General features: G+C 41.5%; 1 protein-coding gene across 2 annotated transcripts in view; it reads left to right on the top strand.

Annotated features, from left to right (window-relative positions):
- The window catches only part of MAP2K4 (mitogen-activated protein kinase kinase 4), a 99924-nt gene that overhangs the window by 67452 nt on the left and 13010 nt on the right, over positions 1-19462 (top strand). For both annotated transcript variants that reach the window (XM_041001711.1, XM_041001709.1), the window contains 3 exons: positions 3830-3949; positions 6934-6985; positions 10396-10523. In XM_041001711.1, coding sequence (XP_040857645.1) covers positions 3830-3949; positions 6934-6985; positions 10396-10523 — 300 coding nt within the window. The remainder of the gene's footprint in view (positions 1-3829; positions 3950-6933; positions 6986-10395; positions 10524-19462) is intronic.

The raw sequence follows: 19462 nt of genomic DNA, 5'->3' as shown, positions 1-19462 counted from the left end.
GTGGACGTTTGGATTAGTCTCGATTTTTATCTATTGCAACTCAAGTTGCTGTGAGCATTTCTATGCAAGTTTTTATGCGAGTATAGGTATTGTTTCCCTTGAGGAAACACCCAGGAGTGGAGTGATTGGGTATGTTGGTAGAGTGTAACTTTTAAAAAAAATGGACAAAAAAATGTTTTCTAAGGGAGTTGTACCACTCTACGCATCCAGCGGTATTTTAGGAAAGTTGTTTCTGTCATATCTTTTTCCAACACCTGCTGGTCCTTTTATTTTAGCCATTCTAATAGATGTAGAATATAGAATCTCATAGTAGTTTTGATTTGCATTTTCTTAATGTACCAGTATGTACTTATTTGCCAGTTGTTTATCTTTTCTGATGATGTTTCTGTTTAAATATGTATACATTTTTTTTTAAACGGCGTTAGAAAGGAGAGACAGAAAAAGAATTGGCACCTATTGGTTCATTCCCTAGATGGCCACAGTGGCCAGGACCAGGCCAGACTGGGCCAGGCTAAAGCCAGGAGTCAGAAGCTTCATCTAGGTCTCCATCCTGAGTGGCAGGTCCCCAAACACTTGAGCCATCTTCTGTTTATCCCAAATCGTTAGCAGAGAGCTGAATTGGAAGTGGAACAGCTCGGATATGAATTGGCAATCGTATGGAATGCTGACATTGCAGTTGCTGGCTTCATCTGCTACCCCACAATATTGGCCCTATCAAATATGTCCTTTTTTTGAAGTTGGGCTTTTTCTTACTCAATTTAACGAATTTCTTTAAAACACGTATTTTGAATACAAGCTTGTTACCGGAATGTGAATTACAAGTATTTTCTCGCTGCTCTGTCTCCACACCGTCTGTTACCTTGGGCTGCTGGGACTGTAAAGAATGCTGTCAGACCCAAGTGTGCTTTGGTCCTCAAGCTTTGTTCTTTTAAACTCTGTGTTAGTTCATTCAGGGCCTTTCATTTTCCAAGTGGGTTTGGGGATGTGCTTTTCAGTCTTTGCAGCACTAAATTAAAAAAAAAACCTTCCTAAAAAATCTATGGAGATTTTTGATTTGGGGATATGCTGAATTTATAGATTAAATTTGGAGGGGGGAGAATTGATATTTTAGCAATATTCTTTCATATTTTTTGTTAGATTTCCCTTTATTTAATATTTTAATGTTAAATTAAATATTTTAAAAATTCTGTATCCTCCAAAGCTGGTGTATACACACACATTTATATATGTACATATATACATATATATACACACACACAAACGTATATATATATACACAATTTACTCTTGTATATTGATCTGATATGTTATAGCTTCATTAAACTCAGGAATTCTAGTTGGTTTTTGTAGATTCTATTAGATTTTCCACGTTAGGCCATTGTGCTTTCTGTGGCTAAAGAGTACATTTTTTCCCCCCAGTTGGGTGATTTTTATTTTGTTGTTGTCTTGTGACGTTGTACTAGCTAGAACCTCTAATATGTTGAGTAGAAATGGTGAAGAATGGACATACTTGTGCTTTCTGATCTAAGGGGAAAAGCAATTAGGCTGTCACAATTAAATATGATATTAGCTGTAGGGTTCTTACAGAGTCAGATTTTTTTTAAAGAAATCTCTCAGATTTTAAGCACAAATCTTTAAAAGTGTGAACATTATGTATAAGCAAAAGTATCTTCAGGATGTGAAAACAGAGGTTGGCTATGAATGCTTTTTTGCATGGATAGGTGCTGTGAAGACCCACTTAGCTGGGAGGCAGCTCGGGGGCCGGCAGAATCTGGGGACCCTCCTAACCTGTTTCTCCCAAAGGGTCATGTTCTGTACCCTCTGCCCCCCAATCCTCCGGCCATCCTTTTGGCCTCGCCGGCCCCTCTGGAGTAGATTCCTAGTCCTTTGTCATCCATGGGGATCTTGATAGCCAATGTCTCTGTTGGGCAGCCTGTCTTCTTTCCCTGCAGAGGTGGGGCTGGACCACCTGGGAGAGAGCAAGATGTTCGCCCAACAAGGCCCATCTCAAGCCACGAGTGTCCTGGGTTGCAAGCCTGGGATGAGCTTGGGGACTGCCCCCGAGGGACCTGTTCACACTTACCTGAGGCCGGAAGCACAGAAAAGAGGTTGTAACTGCTGGGATCAGAGCCCAGCTGCTATGGGTTCGAGAAGACCCAGGGTTGGCCACACTGGAAAATAAAAGCAGACCTGGCGTGGTAGCCCAGCGGCTAAAGTCCTTGTCTTCCACGTGCCGGGATCCAGTATGGGGTGCTGGCAAAGGGGTGCTGGTTCACATCCCAGCGGCCCCGCTTCCCATCCAGCTCCCTGGATGGGAAAGCAGTTGAGGATGGCCCAAAACCTTGGGATCTTGCATCATGTGGGAGACCTGGAAGAACCCCCTGATTCCTGGCCTTGGGTCAGCACATCTGTGGCTGCTGCGGCCACTTGGGAAGTGAACCATAGGATGGAATATCTTCCTCTCTGTATATCTAACTTTGCAATAAAAATAAGTCTTTAAAAGAAAAAGAAAAGAAAAGCAGAAAAAAAGGTGAAGAAATTCCGGACAGCATTTGGTGTTCAGAACCCCTGGGATACCTTGAGGCATCTGTGAGGCCAGCCAGCTAGGATTTCCCCTGGGTCCCCTGACTATGCTCCCTATTCCAGACCAGACACATACATACAAGGCCTTCCTTTTCTATGCACAGATCTCAAGATCCTTAGAGAAGCCAGGTAGTTCCAGACCCTAGATAGTTTCCCTGCCCCGTACACACATATCTATTATATCAATTTCATATCTATTATGAAATCTAATTTACAAATTAGATGCGGTAAGTCATTAACAACAGTCATAATACATAACAGTTATGCTCCTCTTGAGGCTGTAATTAATTAAATGCTGGGTTGTTGGAGAACAAGCATTAGAGGATGCCACTGTAGTTGATCTGATGACCGAAGTAGGCGAGTAACAGCAGGTGGCATGGACTGTGTGTTTGCTGGGCAAGCAGGGTGATCTGTTTCACAGTGGGTTGGGTAAGGTGGTGGGGGATTCTATGATGAGGCTCAGACAGCATGCAATTTAAAACATGAGTTGTTTATTCCTGGGATTTTCTGTTTAATATTCTTGGACTGCAGTTGGCTGTGGGTAAGTAAAACCTTACAAAGCGACACTGTAGATGAGGGGCCACTACTTTTTGAGTATTTCTCTTGTTTTATTGTCAAATGGCTTTCATACTGATCGAAAACTGTAAGATTGCAGCAATGTTTGAATGGTTCAGCTTACTTAGGCCTAGCATTTGTTCCTACAACAGATACTGGGCTCCTTGGCATGGTAACGGTTGCATTCCAGGTGGGAAGATAATGACAAATGTAGTAAGTGAAATAGAACCTATGTTAGAAGATGGGACGGGAATGCTGAGAGGGCGACTTAGGCCTCACTGAGAAGATGGCCTGTGAACAGGGTCTTGAGACACGGAGTTTGTTTTACACATTTCTTCTCTGGGTGTTCATTTAAGAATTTTACATAGTCATTCAACATTATTGTCATTTGTCTTGTTAGTGAAAAACGAATGGTTTTCTGCATATTTCCTAATTCTGTTTTCAGTTGTTGCAAGATTTGAAGTTTCTGTAGACTTAGACTGTTTTGTGTACTTTGGCTTTCGCCATGTAGTTTGTGCCTAAAGCGGAGTAGCATATTCTGCTCAGTGAGAAACGAAAGGTTATCGCTACTTCAGGATTAAGAACAAAAGTGAAGAGTAAGAACTTTCCTTCTCTAATTGTTTTTCAGCAGAGACAAGGCGGTGCCTCATAGTAAGATGTGTAGCAACGAGAGCTGTTTGTTGTTTTGCAGGGTGACTGTTGGATCTGCATGGAACTCATGTCTACCTCGTTTGATAAGTTTTACAAATATGTATATAGTGTATTAGATGATGTTATTCCAGAAGAAATTTTAGGCAAAATCACTTTAGCAGTAAGTACCTTGCTTTTGAATTGTTCATTATGTATATATACATGATTAAATGAAGATGCTGCTGGGTTTTGAATGCACCTTACATCTGAATGTCCTTCACAGAATCCTTCTGGCTTTCATGGAAAACCATTTACGAGACAAGAGACAAAATTACTGCCGAGGGGGTAATTAACACAAAAAGGCCTCAAGTACGATGAAGCTCTGCATAAATACCCACAGTGCTTGTTTTCCTCACATTTCAGTGAGCCTCAACCGACTGAGCTGTTAATAAGAGTAGAAAGCACATCTTTCTCCCTGTCGCATTCACTGTTTTTCAATAGGTTCTGTTATTACATGTATCCATAATTAATCAAACTAAAGCAGACTGTTTTCCCTATGGCTCAAGATCTGGGTTATTTAGTCTAAACCATTGAAAGCGTTCACCGAAGTTACAGAAACCAGTGTCGCTAATTTGATGAACTTTGACCAGAGTACTAAGAAAGGAAAAAGGGACTTGGGTTGTGCCTACATACTGGTAGTTTTGAAAATGAATTTATGATCACTTTCCTTCTTGCTCTATTACTTGATAAATATTACTTATACTTTTCTCCAGAAGGAAAAAATATTTCATTTTTAAAAGTATTTGCTTATCATTTGGAAATCAGAGCGTTAGGAGAAGGGGAGAGGGAGAGATACCTTCCAACTGCTGGTTCACTCTTCAAATAAGCACGGCAGCTGGGCAAAGCCAGGCTGAAAAACTGGGAGCTTAAAAATCCATCTTGGTCTCCCTCAAGGGTGGCAGGTGCCCAAGCACTTAATTTGGGTCATCTGCTGCTGCTTTCCCAGGCATGCTGTCAGGAAGCTGGGTTGGAAACAGAGTATCTGGGACTCCAGCTGGCGTTCTGATACGGGATTCCAACTTCACAAATGGCTGAACAGTGTGCTTTGTCACAACACTAACCTCCCTCTCCCAAATTTATTAGCAGAGTGAAGTCAGTATGATTCTTTGACGCTGCTGGGATTCTGAGCTAATGACATTCCCATGGCTGATATCTTGTAAACTAAGTCATGTAGGCAGCTGTGAGATAATTTTTGAGTTGCACTATCTTCTTGTCTTCCTTGCCTGCATTCTCCCTTTCCAATGTAGCCTACTTGCCGTTGGCTGATTTTTCCAATTTAATCACTGAGGATTAAATAGGTAAAATATAGACAGTTTCTGAACTTTATTTTAGTTGTGAGAGATGTGTATGCCATTGGATTTTAAAGATTGGTTTAAACTGCAGTCGTTATAATGTTAGGCCTCTTCCTGTCTGAAGAAGTTAGGGTGGGTGTTGGGCGAAGCCAGTCGGAGTACCACTTGAGTATCAGAGTGCTTTCATTCAGTTCCAACCTCCTGTTAATGCAGACCCTGGAAAGTAGCAGCTTATGGCTCATGTGATTGGGTTCCTGCCCCCGATGTGGGAGATGGAGATTGAGTCTCTTGCTCTTGACGTCCACCAGGCCTCCCACTGGCTGATGTCAGAGTTTTGGCGGCTCCGGAGGAATGGGAGCACTCTCAGTCCCCTCCTCTCTCCCTCTTTCGATCTCTCTCGTTAGAATCAATCAGCTTTGAGTGGTGAGTAAGGTGTAGTCTACCAATAGCCACTTGGCATTGCCTTCATCTCTCTGCCAGAGTGATCGGGAAGGTAGCTACTGTGTCTAGCAAGGCACCATGATATAGTGAAAAGACAACTGGTGTGGGCATTCAGAATAAAATAAAGTCACTTTGCCAAATCGGTTATTAAGTTTAAATGTGTTATGCTCTACATTGGGAGATGTATACTCTTTTTTTATATTTTTATATACAGAGAAGCTATTAGAGCAGAAATAATTTCCTTAGACAATATTTGAAATTTTTACATTAACCTGTTTAGCCATCTCCAGGATACAAAACCAGGGTTAGAACTTTCTACTGTTTATTATAATTAACAGTGTAATTATAATGTAATAATATTGGAGAATGTTTATGGAATGTGCATTTGTGTCAAGATCTTAAGGGATTTAATCTTCATAGCAACCCTCCCTGGTCAGCAAAGTAAGCCAACCAGAGCAGAAGATGAGGTTGAGTAGTTCATTTGCTTTGCAGTTTACGCAGTTGTGAGTGGTAACTGATTTAAGCCTAGGCAGCCTGGTTCCAGAGCCCTCATCCTGCATGACAGAACGATCATGCAGTTAAAAAGCACAGATAAAATGATCACATCATGTATTGCAATCTGTGTGTTTCCCAGCTTGGTGTTATAAACATAACACTTAAAATTACTTAGGTTAAGTTGCTTGCTGATTAATTAACCAGTAAACACACAGGCACAGTTACTTGAAACATGACCAGTTCATGGGTTCCACATTCCTCCTGCCTGACAGGATAATGACAAGAGAACTGGAGTTTCCAGCAAATGGTTGACCTGTTGTTTAATTCTCTTTTCAGTTGAGGTTATGGAAATCTTGATTCAAGTCTGTTTTTCCCCCTCTCCTCCTTAAGACATCTGTGATTATTTGATCACGGGTAGTGATCAAACAGCTTCAGTGGCTGAAAAGAAATTTGCTTTCTCTGCATGTTTCACTCAGTGACGGTGAAGATGGTGAGGGACTGAGAATGTGCAGGAAACTTAAGAATCACTGTTGATGATGAGAACAGCCCACTGACCTTTGTTGTACCATTTTTATAATTGAAGATTGTCGATATAAGAAACACGATTTTTTTAGTGATTTTTAATGAGAAATTGCAGCTGATTTTTAGTAATCAGGGAATGGCGTGTAGAACAACTGTATGCCAAGTTTTCACTCTAAAGGCATCAGTCAGCATTTGTTGTTACCATAAAACTGATGTGCAGGATATTGGAATACTAAGTTTAGAAACTATATGGGTGGCTGTTGTGTGGAATATACCTGTAATAAACTGTTTTGCTAGTTCATGAACCAGAAGCAAGTTGTTTATCCCAACTCTTGATTTTTTGTTTTCTCCCTAGACTGTGAAAGCACTAAACCACTTAAAAGAAAACTTGAAAATCATTCACAGAGGTGGGTATAGATTGCTTTTTCTAGAATAAATATAAACATTTTCTCCCTTACTGACGAAAAAAGTCCTAGTGAAGATTTCCACAGGGTCACTATAGAAGCTTTTCTGAAATAGGAGTCTTTGGTTGAATATGTACTCTGAAACTTCATTATTAGTTTTTTTTTTTTCCTTTTTAGATACATAAACTTCATTCTTTTACTATTAGTTAGGCTTAGAATTTGATTTTAATAATGGTTATTATTTCTCTTAGTTGAAAAGAACTATTCATCTGACTGCTAGCTGATTAATATTTCTTAACCTAGAAGTGGGATTTGCTGGTGATCCTGTGAGCATTCCAGAAGGAATCTGAGGGCTAGAACCCTTGAGCATGTCAAGGGGATGCTATGACCCATAGCCAGTGTTTCTTCTGCACTTTAGAGGACATTTGTGTGAATTAAGAAAGGTCTCTTAATTAGTTTTATAAAGTGAAATTCCTCTGAAATGCGTTGTATGTGTGATAGTATTAATCTTGGCTTTGTGAGACTCAAATATTTTATGTCATGTTAGACCCGACTCAGGTAATAACCCTGTAGGAATGTTGAATTTACTCCAGCAAATAGATCCTATTCATGCTCTGTTTATGACGCAGCAAGCCTGAGGGTAATGTGGTGATGACCTTGAAGGAGCCAGTCAGCTTGGAATGGACACAGCTAAGACTGGCAGGGTGTGGTTCAGCCATAAGGTCAAAGGGAGGGATACAGGAACAGATTCAGAGACGTGAAATGCCTTCAGTTCCAGGACGTTCTAGTTTCAGGTGGTTAGTGAAATGTGTAGTTGGGCATTCGTGTAGGTTCTTTTATTTTGAGGTTGATGTTGGACCACTGAAATTTGTTAACCTTGAACATCTGAGTGATTTCACTTAGCTTAATGCTTATAATAAAGAGTTGGTAGCCTCCTTATTACGTCTTTGGGCCTTAAATCATGTAGGATTAGGCATCCAAACAAAATTATTTTTTCCTGTTGTAGTTCATCTTTTTTTTTGTCTTGTAAGCAGCTAGAGGTATTTTGTTATTAGGAGTCACCTGCAGCACATTTGACACTATTGAATGATCTTAATAAAACATTGAGATGTCACATAGACAGTGGCGGATTGAGATGATTAGTCTTCAAATATAACTTTCGTTCATATACTGACTGTGCCCTAAGGGGTCGTAAGAACGGTACCGGTTCCCTGTGTCCCATCTGCATGCGGCTCATGACGACCCCCCGAGGAGGAACCGTCTGCCTGCGTGGGTGTCCTGGGAGCGTGGAAAGTTCTCCAACATGCATCGAATGTGTTCTCTTGTTTTCTTCACCCCCCTTGCCTCGTGCCTTCATAATGACAGTCCATCCTGATCAACCTCCAGCCTCTGAGGAGCCAACTTTTGAAGCTGAGAATAGAACCGAGAGAGGAGCGTTGGTGCAGGTTCTGCTGGAATTGACAGGTGGTCAGGTGGTTAGGGAAGGATGTTAGCTAGCCAGACTGTTGTGTAGGTGATGGTAACAGTTCTTTTTAGATTTTTTGGGGGGAAAGGGAGGACTCTACTCTGTGTCTTGAGTTTATTAAGCTTTGGCAATGATAGTGACATGGGTGAAAAGAATAACATTAGGGGTAGAAAATTAGTGAGGAAAGAGAAAGTTGAGCAGCCAGCCAGCTGAGCCATAGTGTCATGAGCTGTCGGTGGAGAAGGCACTTGGCTTCAGGTCTTGGGGGAGAGCAGGCACGCTCTCATGTGGTGAAGGACAAGTCCAAGGAAGAGTTGGTGGCAAGAAAGTTCCTTGCGAGAAATGATTAAGTCACTACATTGATTGTTAATGAATGTTTGGATATTGCCTGTAAACTAGCAACTTTGATGATTTTCCAGTTTGTAGATGAGGAAATTATGGTTGTTAAGAGAGGTTCAGGGGCCCGTCACGGTAGCCTAGCAGCTTAAGTCCTCACCTTGCAAGTGCCGGGATCCCATATGGGTGCCGGTTCTAATCCCAGCAGCCCCACTTTCCATCCAGCTCGCTGCCTGTGGCCTGGGAAAGTGGTCGAGGACGGCCCAAAGCCTTGGGACCCTGCACCCGCATGGGAGACTTGGAAAAAGCTCCTGGCTCCCGGCTTCGGGTTGGCACCGCTGCGGCTGTTGCAGTTGCTTGTGGAGTGAATCAGTGGATGGAATTTCTTCCTCACTGTATATCTGACTTTCCAATAAAAATAAATAAATTCTTTAAGAGAGAGAGAGGCTCAGGAGCTTAGATCTCATTGTGGATGTCAGATCTGGATCTTAAGCTTCAGCTCTCTAATCCTGCCACCCACGGTCTTCTACATGTGCTGTAGGAGATGACTTTCCTGAGTTAGATGAGGTTTCACTTGGGTAAACTGTGGATTCATAATTTGTATACTTCATATTTCGTTGTATAGCTTTTGACATTTCCTCTATATTAACTTTGAGCATAATCTGATAGTTGATGCCATTCCCTAGCTTTAAGACCTGAAATGCTTTAAATTTTGAAGCTAAAAAAGCTTCTTGAACCAATGAACTGTGCCAGAGTACCAAAACCTGGAACACTCTTGACCCATCCATTTCAGAGCAGGGATAAAGCGCTTGGATTATGATTGTTACATAATGATTCTGAAACCAATTCAATGAAAATAAGCCTTTCCCCCCCCAAAGATTTAGTTATTTTTATTGGAAAGGAAGATTTACAGACAGCAGAAGCAGAGAGAAAGCTCTTTCACCCACTGCTTCACTCCCCCAATTGGTTGCCATGGTCGGAGATGAGTCAATCAGGAGCTTCTTCCAGATCTCCTGTGCAGGCACAGGATTCCAAGGCTTTGGAACATTCTCTGCTGCTTTTCCAGGTCCTAAGCAGGGAGCTGGATGGGAAGCAGAGCCTCCAGGATACAAAGTGGCATCCATTTGGGATGCTAGCACTTACAGAGGAGGATTAGCCAGTTGAGACATCAAGCTGTCCATGAAATAAGGAAACAAAGGGAATATTGTAGAATAGCTAATTATTTTTCATAGTTTACTCTTATGCAGTGGCATGCAGGAAATAATTTTTTTTTTCTGATTTCCAAGGAGAAAGACCACAGTTTTATTTTTGGTTTAGAAATTTGAAGATGTTAAGAGAAAAACTCAACCTCCGTCCATAATTTATGGATTATAATGATGTTCTTTATGAAATGCCTTTTGCTATTCACAATTGTGGTCGTTGAAGTTATACTTAGAGCCTGAATGATGCTGGCATTGAATAATTGGAGATATTCTGCTTCTCCTTATATCTCTGAATGTAAAGAGTTGGCAACTTATCTGGTCTACGTTTATTTTTAATATTTTTGCTTAATGTGCCTTAGAATCTAGCTCATCTGATTGATTGTACACTGAATGGCATTTACCTCTTGCAGATATCAAACCTTCCAATATTCTTCTGGATAGAAGCGGAAACATCAAGCTCTGTGACTTTGGCATCAGCGGACAGCTTGTGGACTCCATTGCCAAGACGAGAGATGCTGGCTGTAGGCCTTACATGGCAGTAAGTGGGATGTCTGTGCCTTCTCGAGTGGTAGTCAGAGCAAGAGAGCCGTGCCCTTTGGTGCTGCACTCCTGAGGAATCTGCCACTGGCCATTAAGTACTGCACTGCTTTGCTTTCCCTTAAAGCCTGAGTCTTGGCTATTATCCCGGTGAGGTGGAACTGAGCTAGGATCCCAGACATGTCCTGTCTTCATGGTTTTACTCGGTAATCTTCCTTGTACTTTTCTGCCTCTACATTCAACTGAATCTGCCACTTGGGTGCAGGTGCCCAAAGCCTTGTACCCTCCTCCACTGCTTTCCCTGGCACGTGAACAGGGAAGCAGATTGAAAGTGGAGCAGCTGGAACACGAAAGCCACAGACTGGTTCCCAGAGTTGAGTTTAAAAACTTGTACACATTTTAAGTCATTCAAATTCGTATCATTTAAAAGTAAAATTTGCATCTATAATTCTTGGTTTTAGTTACTTCTCAATCTTTAAGTTGTACTAAAAAAAAAAAGAGAGAGAGACTGCAAATTGAATTTTTGTTTTTCCCAGTGATTGAGACGAGAATTGCTTTCAGATTTCATGGATTAGGTGATATTTGTGTAGACTTTTAACCTTTGGGTATGCCTGATCTGAAAATTACAAGTATGAAGGGCTGTAAAATCTAAAGCTTTTTGAGCATCTCTTTGGCACCCTTAACTATTTCAGATTTAAGAGAATTTCAGATGAGATGTTCTTCCTGATATTACATATTTTATCGTCTGATATATTCTGCTGTTTGTATTTGAAAAGAGTTGCTTGAAAACTGTCAGCACTGACGATACTTTGGAATGACTGTGCTTTTCGATGCTCCTTTCTGATTTGTTAAGTGTTTGCATTTCAGCCTTTCAACAAATGGGCAATAAGAGGGATGTGTGTGCCTGTTCTTTAGACAGAGATCTTCATATGAGGTTTGGGATTTGTGGATATAGCTGGGTCAGTCAGACCCTTGCAACTTTCAGAAGACTCTACATTTCTCATGATACTTGAGGGTAAATGACAAATTAGATTCATAGGCAAGAATTAGCAATGATTAGAGATGTGGTGTTGGGGAATTATTCTCATTTACACATTTCATAATGATATGCTGAGATTCTTTTAAAAGATGTATTTATTTTATTACAAAGTCAGATATACAGAGAGGAGGAGAGATAGAGAGGAAGATCTTCTGTCCAATTATTCACTCCCCACGTGAGCCGCAACGGACGGTACTGCGCCGATCCGAAGCCGGGAACCAGGAACCTCTTCTGGGTCTCCCACGTGGGTGCAGGGTCCCAAAGTATTGGGCCATCCTCAACTGCTTTCCCAGGCCACAAAGAGGGAGCTGGATGGGAAGTGGAGCTGCTGGGATTAGAATCGGCGCCCATATGGGATCCCGGCGCGTTCAAGGTGAGGACTTTTGCTGCTAGGCCGGGCCCAAGATTCTTTTTTTAACCTGTGTGTTTAGGACTTAATCCCCATACTAAGGTTGACTAGATTCTTTTTGTTGCGTCACTTTGAGTATGAGATTTGACTCGTGCAGGTTTTTAAAGATACAACTGTGGCCCAGATACAGGAGAATATTTTGAATGTGCGACTTCCCAGTGTTGTGTAGCATGTGATTCTCAGGCCCACACGTGTGGAGCTTCTCTCTGCCTGCTGACCTGCCGTGGTTTCAGAGCACACAGGCTGACAATGGCTGTTCTTCCCTGGGACCAGTGAGGCTGGGCTGGATAGGCGGACAGGAATTTACTTAACGTAACCTGTCTTGAAAACCTATACGTGTTGAGTCTTTGTCGTATGTCGGTGTATCTCTGAAGATTTTTTTCTTTAGTCATAAATTGGAGCCGTTGAGACTGTTTAACACACTAATTGTTAATATTTTATCATCTGCCATGCAAGTATGAGTGTATCTGTTTCCTTTTGGGGAGTTACAGATATCTTGAATTTCACTGTAAATATTTCATGTGTCTGCTATGATTTTGCCATTGTTGGAAGCATTTTTAGAATGTCATACATTCTAGATTTGTCTGATCTTGACTCATGGCTGGATTCAGCCTATATTTATATATATATTTTTTGGCACTGGCACTCGTACTTAATCGATGATGCATAGCCCTGTGTTCTGTTATAAGATACATGAGGTCATGAACAGTAAGCTGGTTTGGAAGCAGAGTAGCCAGGCCTCGAACCAGCACTTTGCTCTGGAATGCTGGTGGAGCAAGTGGTGGCCTATAACCTATTGCTCCAGGACACTGGTCCTTTACAGACACACACACACACACACACACACACACACACACACACACACACACACGATATGAAATGATTTTGTCTTATTTTTTGGTAGCTTTTATTAATGTTGCATACTCTCTTCTGAGTTAGTATTATGCTGTTGGACTTTGAGATTTTTGATTTTCAAACCTGTTCTTCTGATTTAGATTTGAGGTGCTTGTCTGGTTCATTTTATTAATGTTAAGTATACACTAAAGAATCATTACTAAAACGTGAAAGAACCCTACCTACACAAAGAATGAGTGTAAAAGTTATTTTACACGAATGAACATCCCTATGGTAAAAGTGTATCATCATGATTGTAAACGAAACTGAAAGCAATATTGGAGTAATTCAGTTTTTGTGGTCAGAAGCAATGTTGGCATGGGATGGCTAGGTTAGATATTCAGCCATCTGGATAAAACTGCTAGGTATCTCTTGGGAGGCAGAAACTGCCTACATCCCTTTAGAGCAGAAGTCCCCAAGTTTGTCATGGCTGTTAAGTGTCTGGACCCTAGTGAATGGTGAAAAGCGAAGGGAGCCAGACGCTCACTTACATAATCCTTGGCTGAAAGATGGAATCCCCGGTGTTGCCTCATGTCCAGGAATGCGCTTAAGTTTTCCTGACACACAAACACGCTGGAAATTCCAGCTGTTCGTGACGTAAACACAGGGGTTTCCAGAATGACATTGCCACCGTAACCACAGGCGGCAGGTGCGTTTTGAGCGGTGACAGACGTGGCCACAGTGCCATCATGAGCGGTCGAGATGCAGAATATGCCTGTCTCTCACACTCCCTCCTCTGTCTAAAGCCATTATCTTATTCTATTTTCTGCCAGATTCGGTTTTGATCTTTCCTGGAGTTTGACATATATGTAATCTAACATTCGGAGCTTGTTTGTGTCTGCCAGCTGTCTGCCAGCTGTGGCCCGTGCTGGTAGTTCGTTCTGTTAATTGTTGCTGAGTAGTGTGCATTGCATTGATGCTCCACAGTAGGTTCATCCAACGGACTCAGCAGTGCAGTTTTCGTTGCAGACTTATTAACGGAATTGATGGTTTTTGAAACCATTATTGCAAGTGGAGGTTTCTCTCTCTCTCTCTCTTTAAAGATTTTTTTTTCTTGGAAAGTCAGATTTACAGAGAGGAGAGACAGATCTTCCACCTGCTGAGTCACTCCCCAAGAGGCCGGAGCTTAGCCAAACTGAAGCCAGGAGCCCAGAGCTTCCTCCAGGTCTCCTATGCAGGTGCAGGGTCCCCAAGGCCCTGGGCCATACTCAACTGCTCTCCCAGTCCACAAATAGGGAGCTGGAAGGGAAATGGAGCAGGCGGGACAAGAACTGGCGCCCACATGGGATCCCAGCGCAAGCAAGACAAGGACTTTAGCCACTAGGCTACTACGCCAGACCCTGTGGATGGAGCTTTAAAAAATTTTCTGGTATTTTGCTATGATGGCATATAGATATACTTGCTTCGTAGATGTTTACTTGCACGGATTGTGTCCCATGACCTAATCATTTAACTTCACTATTAGTTTCAGGAATTTTCTGTGTGAGGAGTTGTGGAAACGGGAACGTGTCTTCATGCAAACATCGCTGTTGATTTCTTTTTTCCTGTCTGCCCCTGTGCGTGCTGTGAGCTCAGTGTGATACTGAACAGAAGCAGAAGGGACCTCTTTGCCCTGTTGTCAGTATTGACGACCCTGCATTTCACCCAGAAGTGTGATGGTTAGCTCTAAGAGTCCTGCAAGAAATGAAGACATTTTCCTTAGCGTGCTAGCAGCTGCTGTCACTGTTCCTGTTGTGACTCCTGAATTGTGAATTTCTCTCAGATGCTAATGCTGCCTCTATTGAGACAAGCTTTCGTTCTCCAGTATTCTGTACCTTGATTTTCTGATATTGACTGTGTATTGTATTCCTGAAATGAACTGCGCTTGGTTACGACGTATTTCCTTTTCCTGTTTTGCTGGAGTAGATTCCTTCATATTTTAATGCTTTTTTTGTATCTTTGTACACAGGGGATATTATCCTGTAGTGTCAGGTTTTATATATATATATAGATATTTATATATATAGAAAAATAGTTCATGCTAGACTTGTAAAAGAAGGTGGGTGGGGTTACCTCTTTGTTCTTTGAAAAAAAGTTTCAAGATTTATTTCTTACTTGCATATTTTAAAAAGCTCACTCGTGGTCCCATTAGGGTCTGAATTTTCCGTGACAGTTCTTACTAATAAACCTATTAAATAACATCATCCTAAGATAACTCAGGTTTCTAAATTATTTTTTGGTAAGTTTTCATTTTCAGAGATTATGTCCGTTTTATTTTTTTTTTCCCTTAAGTAGCGATAACATTCCTCCCCCCGTTTTCACCCTGAGTTTAGTGGTTGGAGTCTCCTTCCCTCCTGGCAGGTGTTGCTCATGGCATGCCGTTGTTGATTTTTTTCAAAGACTCATTTTGGTTTTATTGACTTCTTGGGTATAGTTTTTCTGTTCCTATCTCAACTAATTCCGTTCTACTTTTGTTTTTTCCTATTACTTCCTGCTTGTTGCTGATTTGGGCTTTAGTTAAAGAGTAAACAAGTTCCTTAAACCATAAAGTTAGGTGACCGATTCGAGGTGTCCTCTGATGCATGCATATTCTGCTACAAGTTACCGTCTGAACACTTCCTTTCGTCCTACAATTCTGGATCAATTTTTATTGTATTTTTGCTTTGGTCAAGCAATTTTTTTTTTTTTTTTTACTGATGCCGGAGACATTTTTTCCCCATGTGTTATTTAAAAGTGTGTTGTTTAATCTCCAGGTATTTGAGGATGTTTTAGGTGTGTGTGTTTGTTACTGATTTCTAATTTAGTTAATTCATGGTTGAAGAACAGACCTGATTTCCAATCTTCTAACAGAAGTTTATCATGAGATAATCAGGATGGCAGAATAGGGTAAGGACATGTTTAAACAGACAGAGAAACATTAGTCAGTATGCAGCAGAGAGGGCACATTTTAGGAAATAGGAGAGGACAGAACCACAGCAGAGGGGCACCTGGTGACTGACAGACGTGGGAAAGCAGCAGACACAATGGTGTGGTGTTGCAGTGAGCAATACCGCATGGCCATAAGCGATCAGTGACCTGAACTGCTCCAGTAGCTGGAACTCCCCCAGCCACAAGGCGGGAAGGGACTTTCACTGAGAGCTCAGGACATAAATCCAGATAAAGAACTTCTTGTCCTGCTGGTCTGTTTGATTTGACCAGAGGCAGAGATGGAGTGGCAGGTTCCCGATGGACAATGTGGGAACAGAGTGGATTTCACAGACCATCCCGCCCCCTGGAGCCAAATCAGCACCATTTTGTTTTAGGAGACAAAGGCTCTGGGACAGGACTGTGCATGCACTGAGCTGGGAGTGAACTCATTTCTGGCTCAGTGAACTGCAACAAGATGGCATCCTGCAGGTTCCACCCAAGATATGTCTGGGTAGCCCTCAGACCTGAAGGCCAGCAGATCAAGAACTGTAGTAGTGGCACATCAAGTGCCATTTTGTACACCGTGGCAGGGGTTTTTACGACTAAAGGGACAACAGTGAGCTGTGCATGTACTGAGCTCAGTGAGTTCTTGCTGAGCTCAGTGCATTACACTGGTCCCACAAGGAAAATAATACCAACCATGGCATTGTACGGCTCAAAATAGGTCCATGTGGCCCCCAGACCTAATGGCCAACAGGTTGCAGCAAGATCAGCACCACCAACAATCTAGCTATATGGGATACCTTGGTGTCTCCCTAATCCTGGGAATTGCTCGAACTGCAAGTTGGAGAAATGTTGTACAGACAGTGATGCAGCCTCAGCACGCAATCACTGGAAGTGGAGAGTGGTGAGCCAGTAGCTGGGGCTACAGAAACCACGGTGGAAGTCTAACATAAGAACCCAGACCTGGAATTCGCTGGAAGGAGTGGCACAAGTGGCTGCAAACAAAGGGTCCTGTACCAATGACAGTAAGTAAACTCAAATTGTAGGCCTGTGGGTGACACAGCTTAGAAACCTGGCCTAAGGAGAAGACTCTAATAACCAGAAGTATAATGACTAAGAGCAAAAGAAGAGACAAAGGAACAATGAATATTGCTGAAGATTCCCCTGCAAAGGAGCAAAAGCCTGTGCCAATCTGAGAGTTAAGTGAGGAAGACATCGAGAAAATGGGGGATACAGAATTGAAAGCACTTGCTATAAAGCTTTTTATCAACAATGAGAAGCATGTAAAGCAGGTGTTCAAGGAATTTAAGGAATATGTCACATTGGAAATTAATCAAAAGAAAGCTGATATATCAGAAATGAAGAATACAGTGGAGCAAATTAAAAGTACAGTGGAGTCTAAAAAATAGAATGAGTGAAGCAGAAGAAAGAATCTCCGAATTGGAAAATATTTTTTGTCACCAGGAGGAAACAAACAAAAAGCTGGAAGGAGCTTTACCCAGTAAAGCTTTCCTTTGTCTTTGAAAATGAAATAAAATTTTTCCACAGTAAAGAAAAGTTAAAAGAATATGTCTCTCCCAAACCTGCCCTACAAATGATACTTAAAGATATTCTCTTAACAGAGAAAAGGAATAGCACCCACCTAAACCAAAGGCAAATGTGAGGAACATTCCAGTAAAACAACAACAGAAGACTAAATCAGTGAACAACCTATTGCTAAAATGACAGGACCAAATTACCACCCATTTATATTAACCCTGAGTGGAAATGGCTTAAACTCATCTATCAAATGTCATAGATAGATAAGTAGACTGGATTAAAAAAACAAAACCCATCTATTTGTTGCCTACAGGAGATACATCTCACCAACCAGGACCAGCAAATATTATATCTCATAAATTTTGATTTTTTTTGTTTCATCTCTTCAAAATATTTTCTCATTAAATTTTTCACTGATTCATAGATTATACAGTAGTGTTGTCTTCATGAAGATTCTTGATTTTCATTTTCATTTCTTTAACGACATATTAGTAATTAAGTAACATGTTATTTATGCCTTTAAAAAAAAAGATTTGTTTATTTTTATTGGAAAGGCAGATATACAGAGAGGAGGAGAGACAGAGAGGAAGATCTTCCATCTGATGATTCACTCCCCAAGCAGCTGCAATGGCTGGAGCTGAGCCAATCTAAAGCCAGGAGCCCAGAGCTTCTTCCGGGACTCCCACATGAATGCAGGGTCCCAAGGTCTCGGGCCGTCCTCCACTGCTTTCCCAGGCCACAAGCAGGGAACTGGATGGGAAGCAGGGCCACCGAAACCAGAACCAGTCCTCATGTGCTGTCCTGGCATATTCAAGGCGAGGACTTTTTGTGGCTTTACAGTTAATGAGATGTACAGTAATTTTGTAAGGTGACTGTCATATCCAGTGGCTAGTTATTTAACTTCAGGCATTATACATTTCTATTTTTCTTCCTGTTGTTGATTTTGTATTGTGGCTTTTCATGTAAGGGGATGTATAGTAACTATGTAATGGAGACTGTCATAGCCAGATGTGAGAATACAGTGCAGTATGCGTCTCTACTTCCAGATCATAGACGGACTCCCAATGAAACTGTTAACTGTATCTTGACAATAGGATGCTGGACTCTCTGCCATTGTCCATGCCTGCAATGATGGACATATGACTGTGTATGAAAAACTGTGTATAGTAATAATATAGGGGAACTCGGTGGTGGAGGGGAAAGGGAGTTTGGGCAGAGGGTAAGGGAAGTTCCAAGACCTACAGAAATGTATCATAAAATGATAATAATACAAAAAAATAATAAGAGAATTTATCACACAGGAATTTAACAGAAACCTTTTCCCTGACGTTACTGCATGGGGCTTCTAGTCTCTTTGGTTGACTGAGACTATTATGTGATGTGTACATTATCAAGCAAATATATAATACGTAAAGATAAAGTAGAGAGCTTCTAATCAGAATAAATGCCTAGATCTCTAAGTGAATCATTACTGACTGTAAAATGATGTAAGTAGGCCAATCCTTACACTTGTCTGTGTTTCTTTGAACGACAGTGACTTCTGCTTTTAGTACAGGGTCTGTGACCGACTCGGTGCCCCCACTCCCACCCCTCTGCTTTTTCTGCATTCCTGACACATGAGCATGATGGAGTTTAATATCAAGGATTTGTGAAGACCATTACTGCACAGAAACTACTAGAAGTGGTATTTGCTGTTCAGATGGTCCGGTAACGCGTAACTCTTGGTGGTGCTTTAGTTTGGGTACGAAGAAGCTGATTGCCTTCAAACGAATGTGTGGTGGCACATTTAGCTTTGTTAGGTGCAGAACAGGTGGAATAATGATAAACAGATTTATGTTTACTGTCCCATATCGTGCCTAGGGTGGTTGGGTCTTATCCACAGAAACCAAGACTAAAATTGGGAAGACCCATTCTTTTCGATGTTCATTTGTACCATTAGTAGCTCCTGGTCTAACCTTGTAGTTCTTTCTCTGTTTTTTTCTGGTTTTCTCTCTCTCTCTCTGTCTCTCTACTTGGTTTCAGATTGTGTGTCCTTAGAGGGAAAATGGCAAGAGTACCTTTGGATTTCCTTTATGGAAATAGCGTTTGAGTTGTGGTATTTTGTTGGTTTTGTTATTTGCTGTTAGTAGAATGACAGCGTCCTCGCTACTCCTTGGCCCTAGATGTGTTT

The sequence above is a fragment of the Ochotona curzoniae genome, unplaced genomic scaffold (genome assembly GCF_017591425.1).
Source record: "Ochotona curzoniae isolate NIBS_2020 unplaced genomic scaffold, NIBS_Ocur_1.0 scaffold_2453, whole genome shotgun sequence".
Classification (NCBI taxonomy): Eukaryota; Metazoa; Chordata; class Mammalia; order Lagomorpha; family Ochotonidae; genus Ochotona; species Ochotona curzoniae.
The sequence above is the reverse complement of the archived record's forward strand: the minus strand, read 5'-3'. Positions and strand labels throughout refer to the sequence as shown.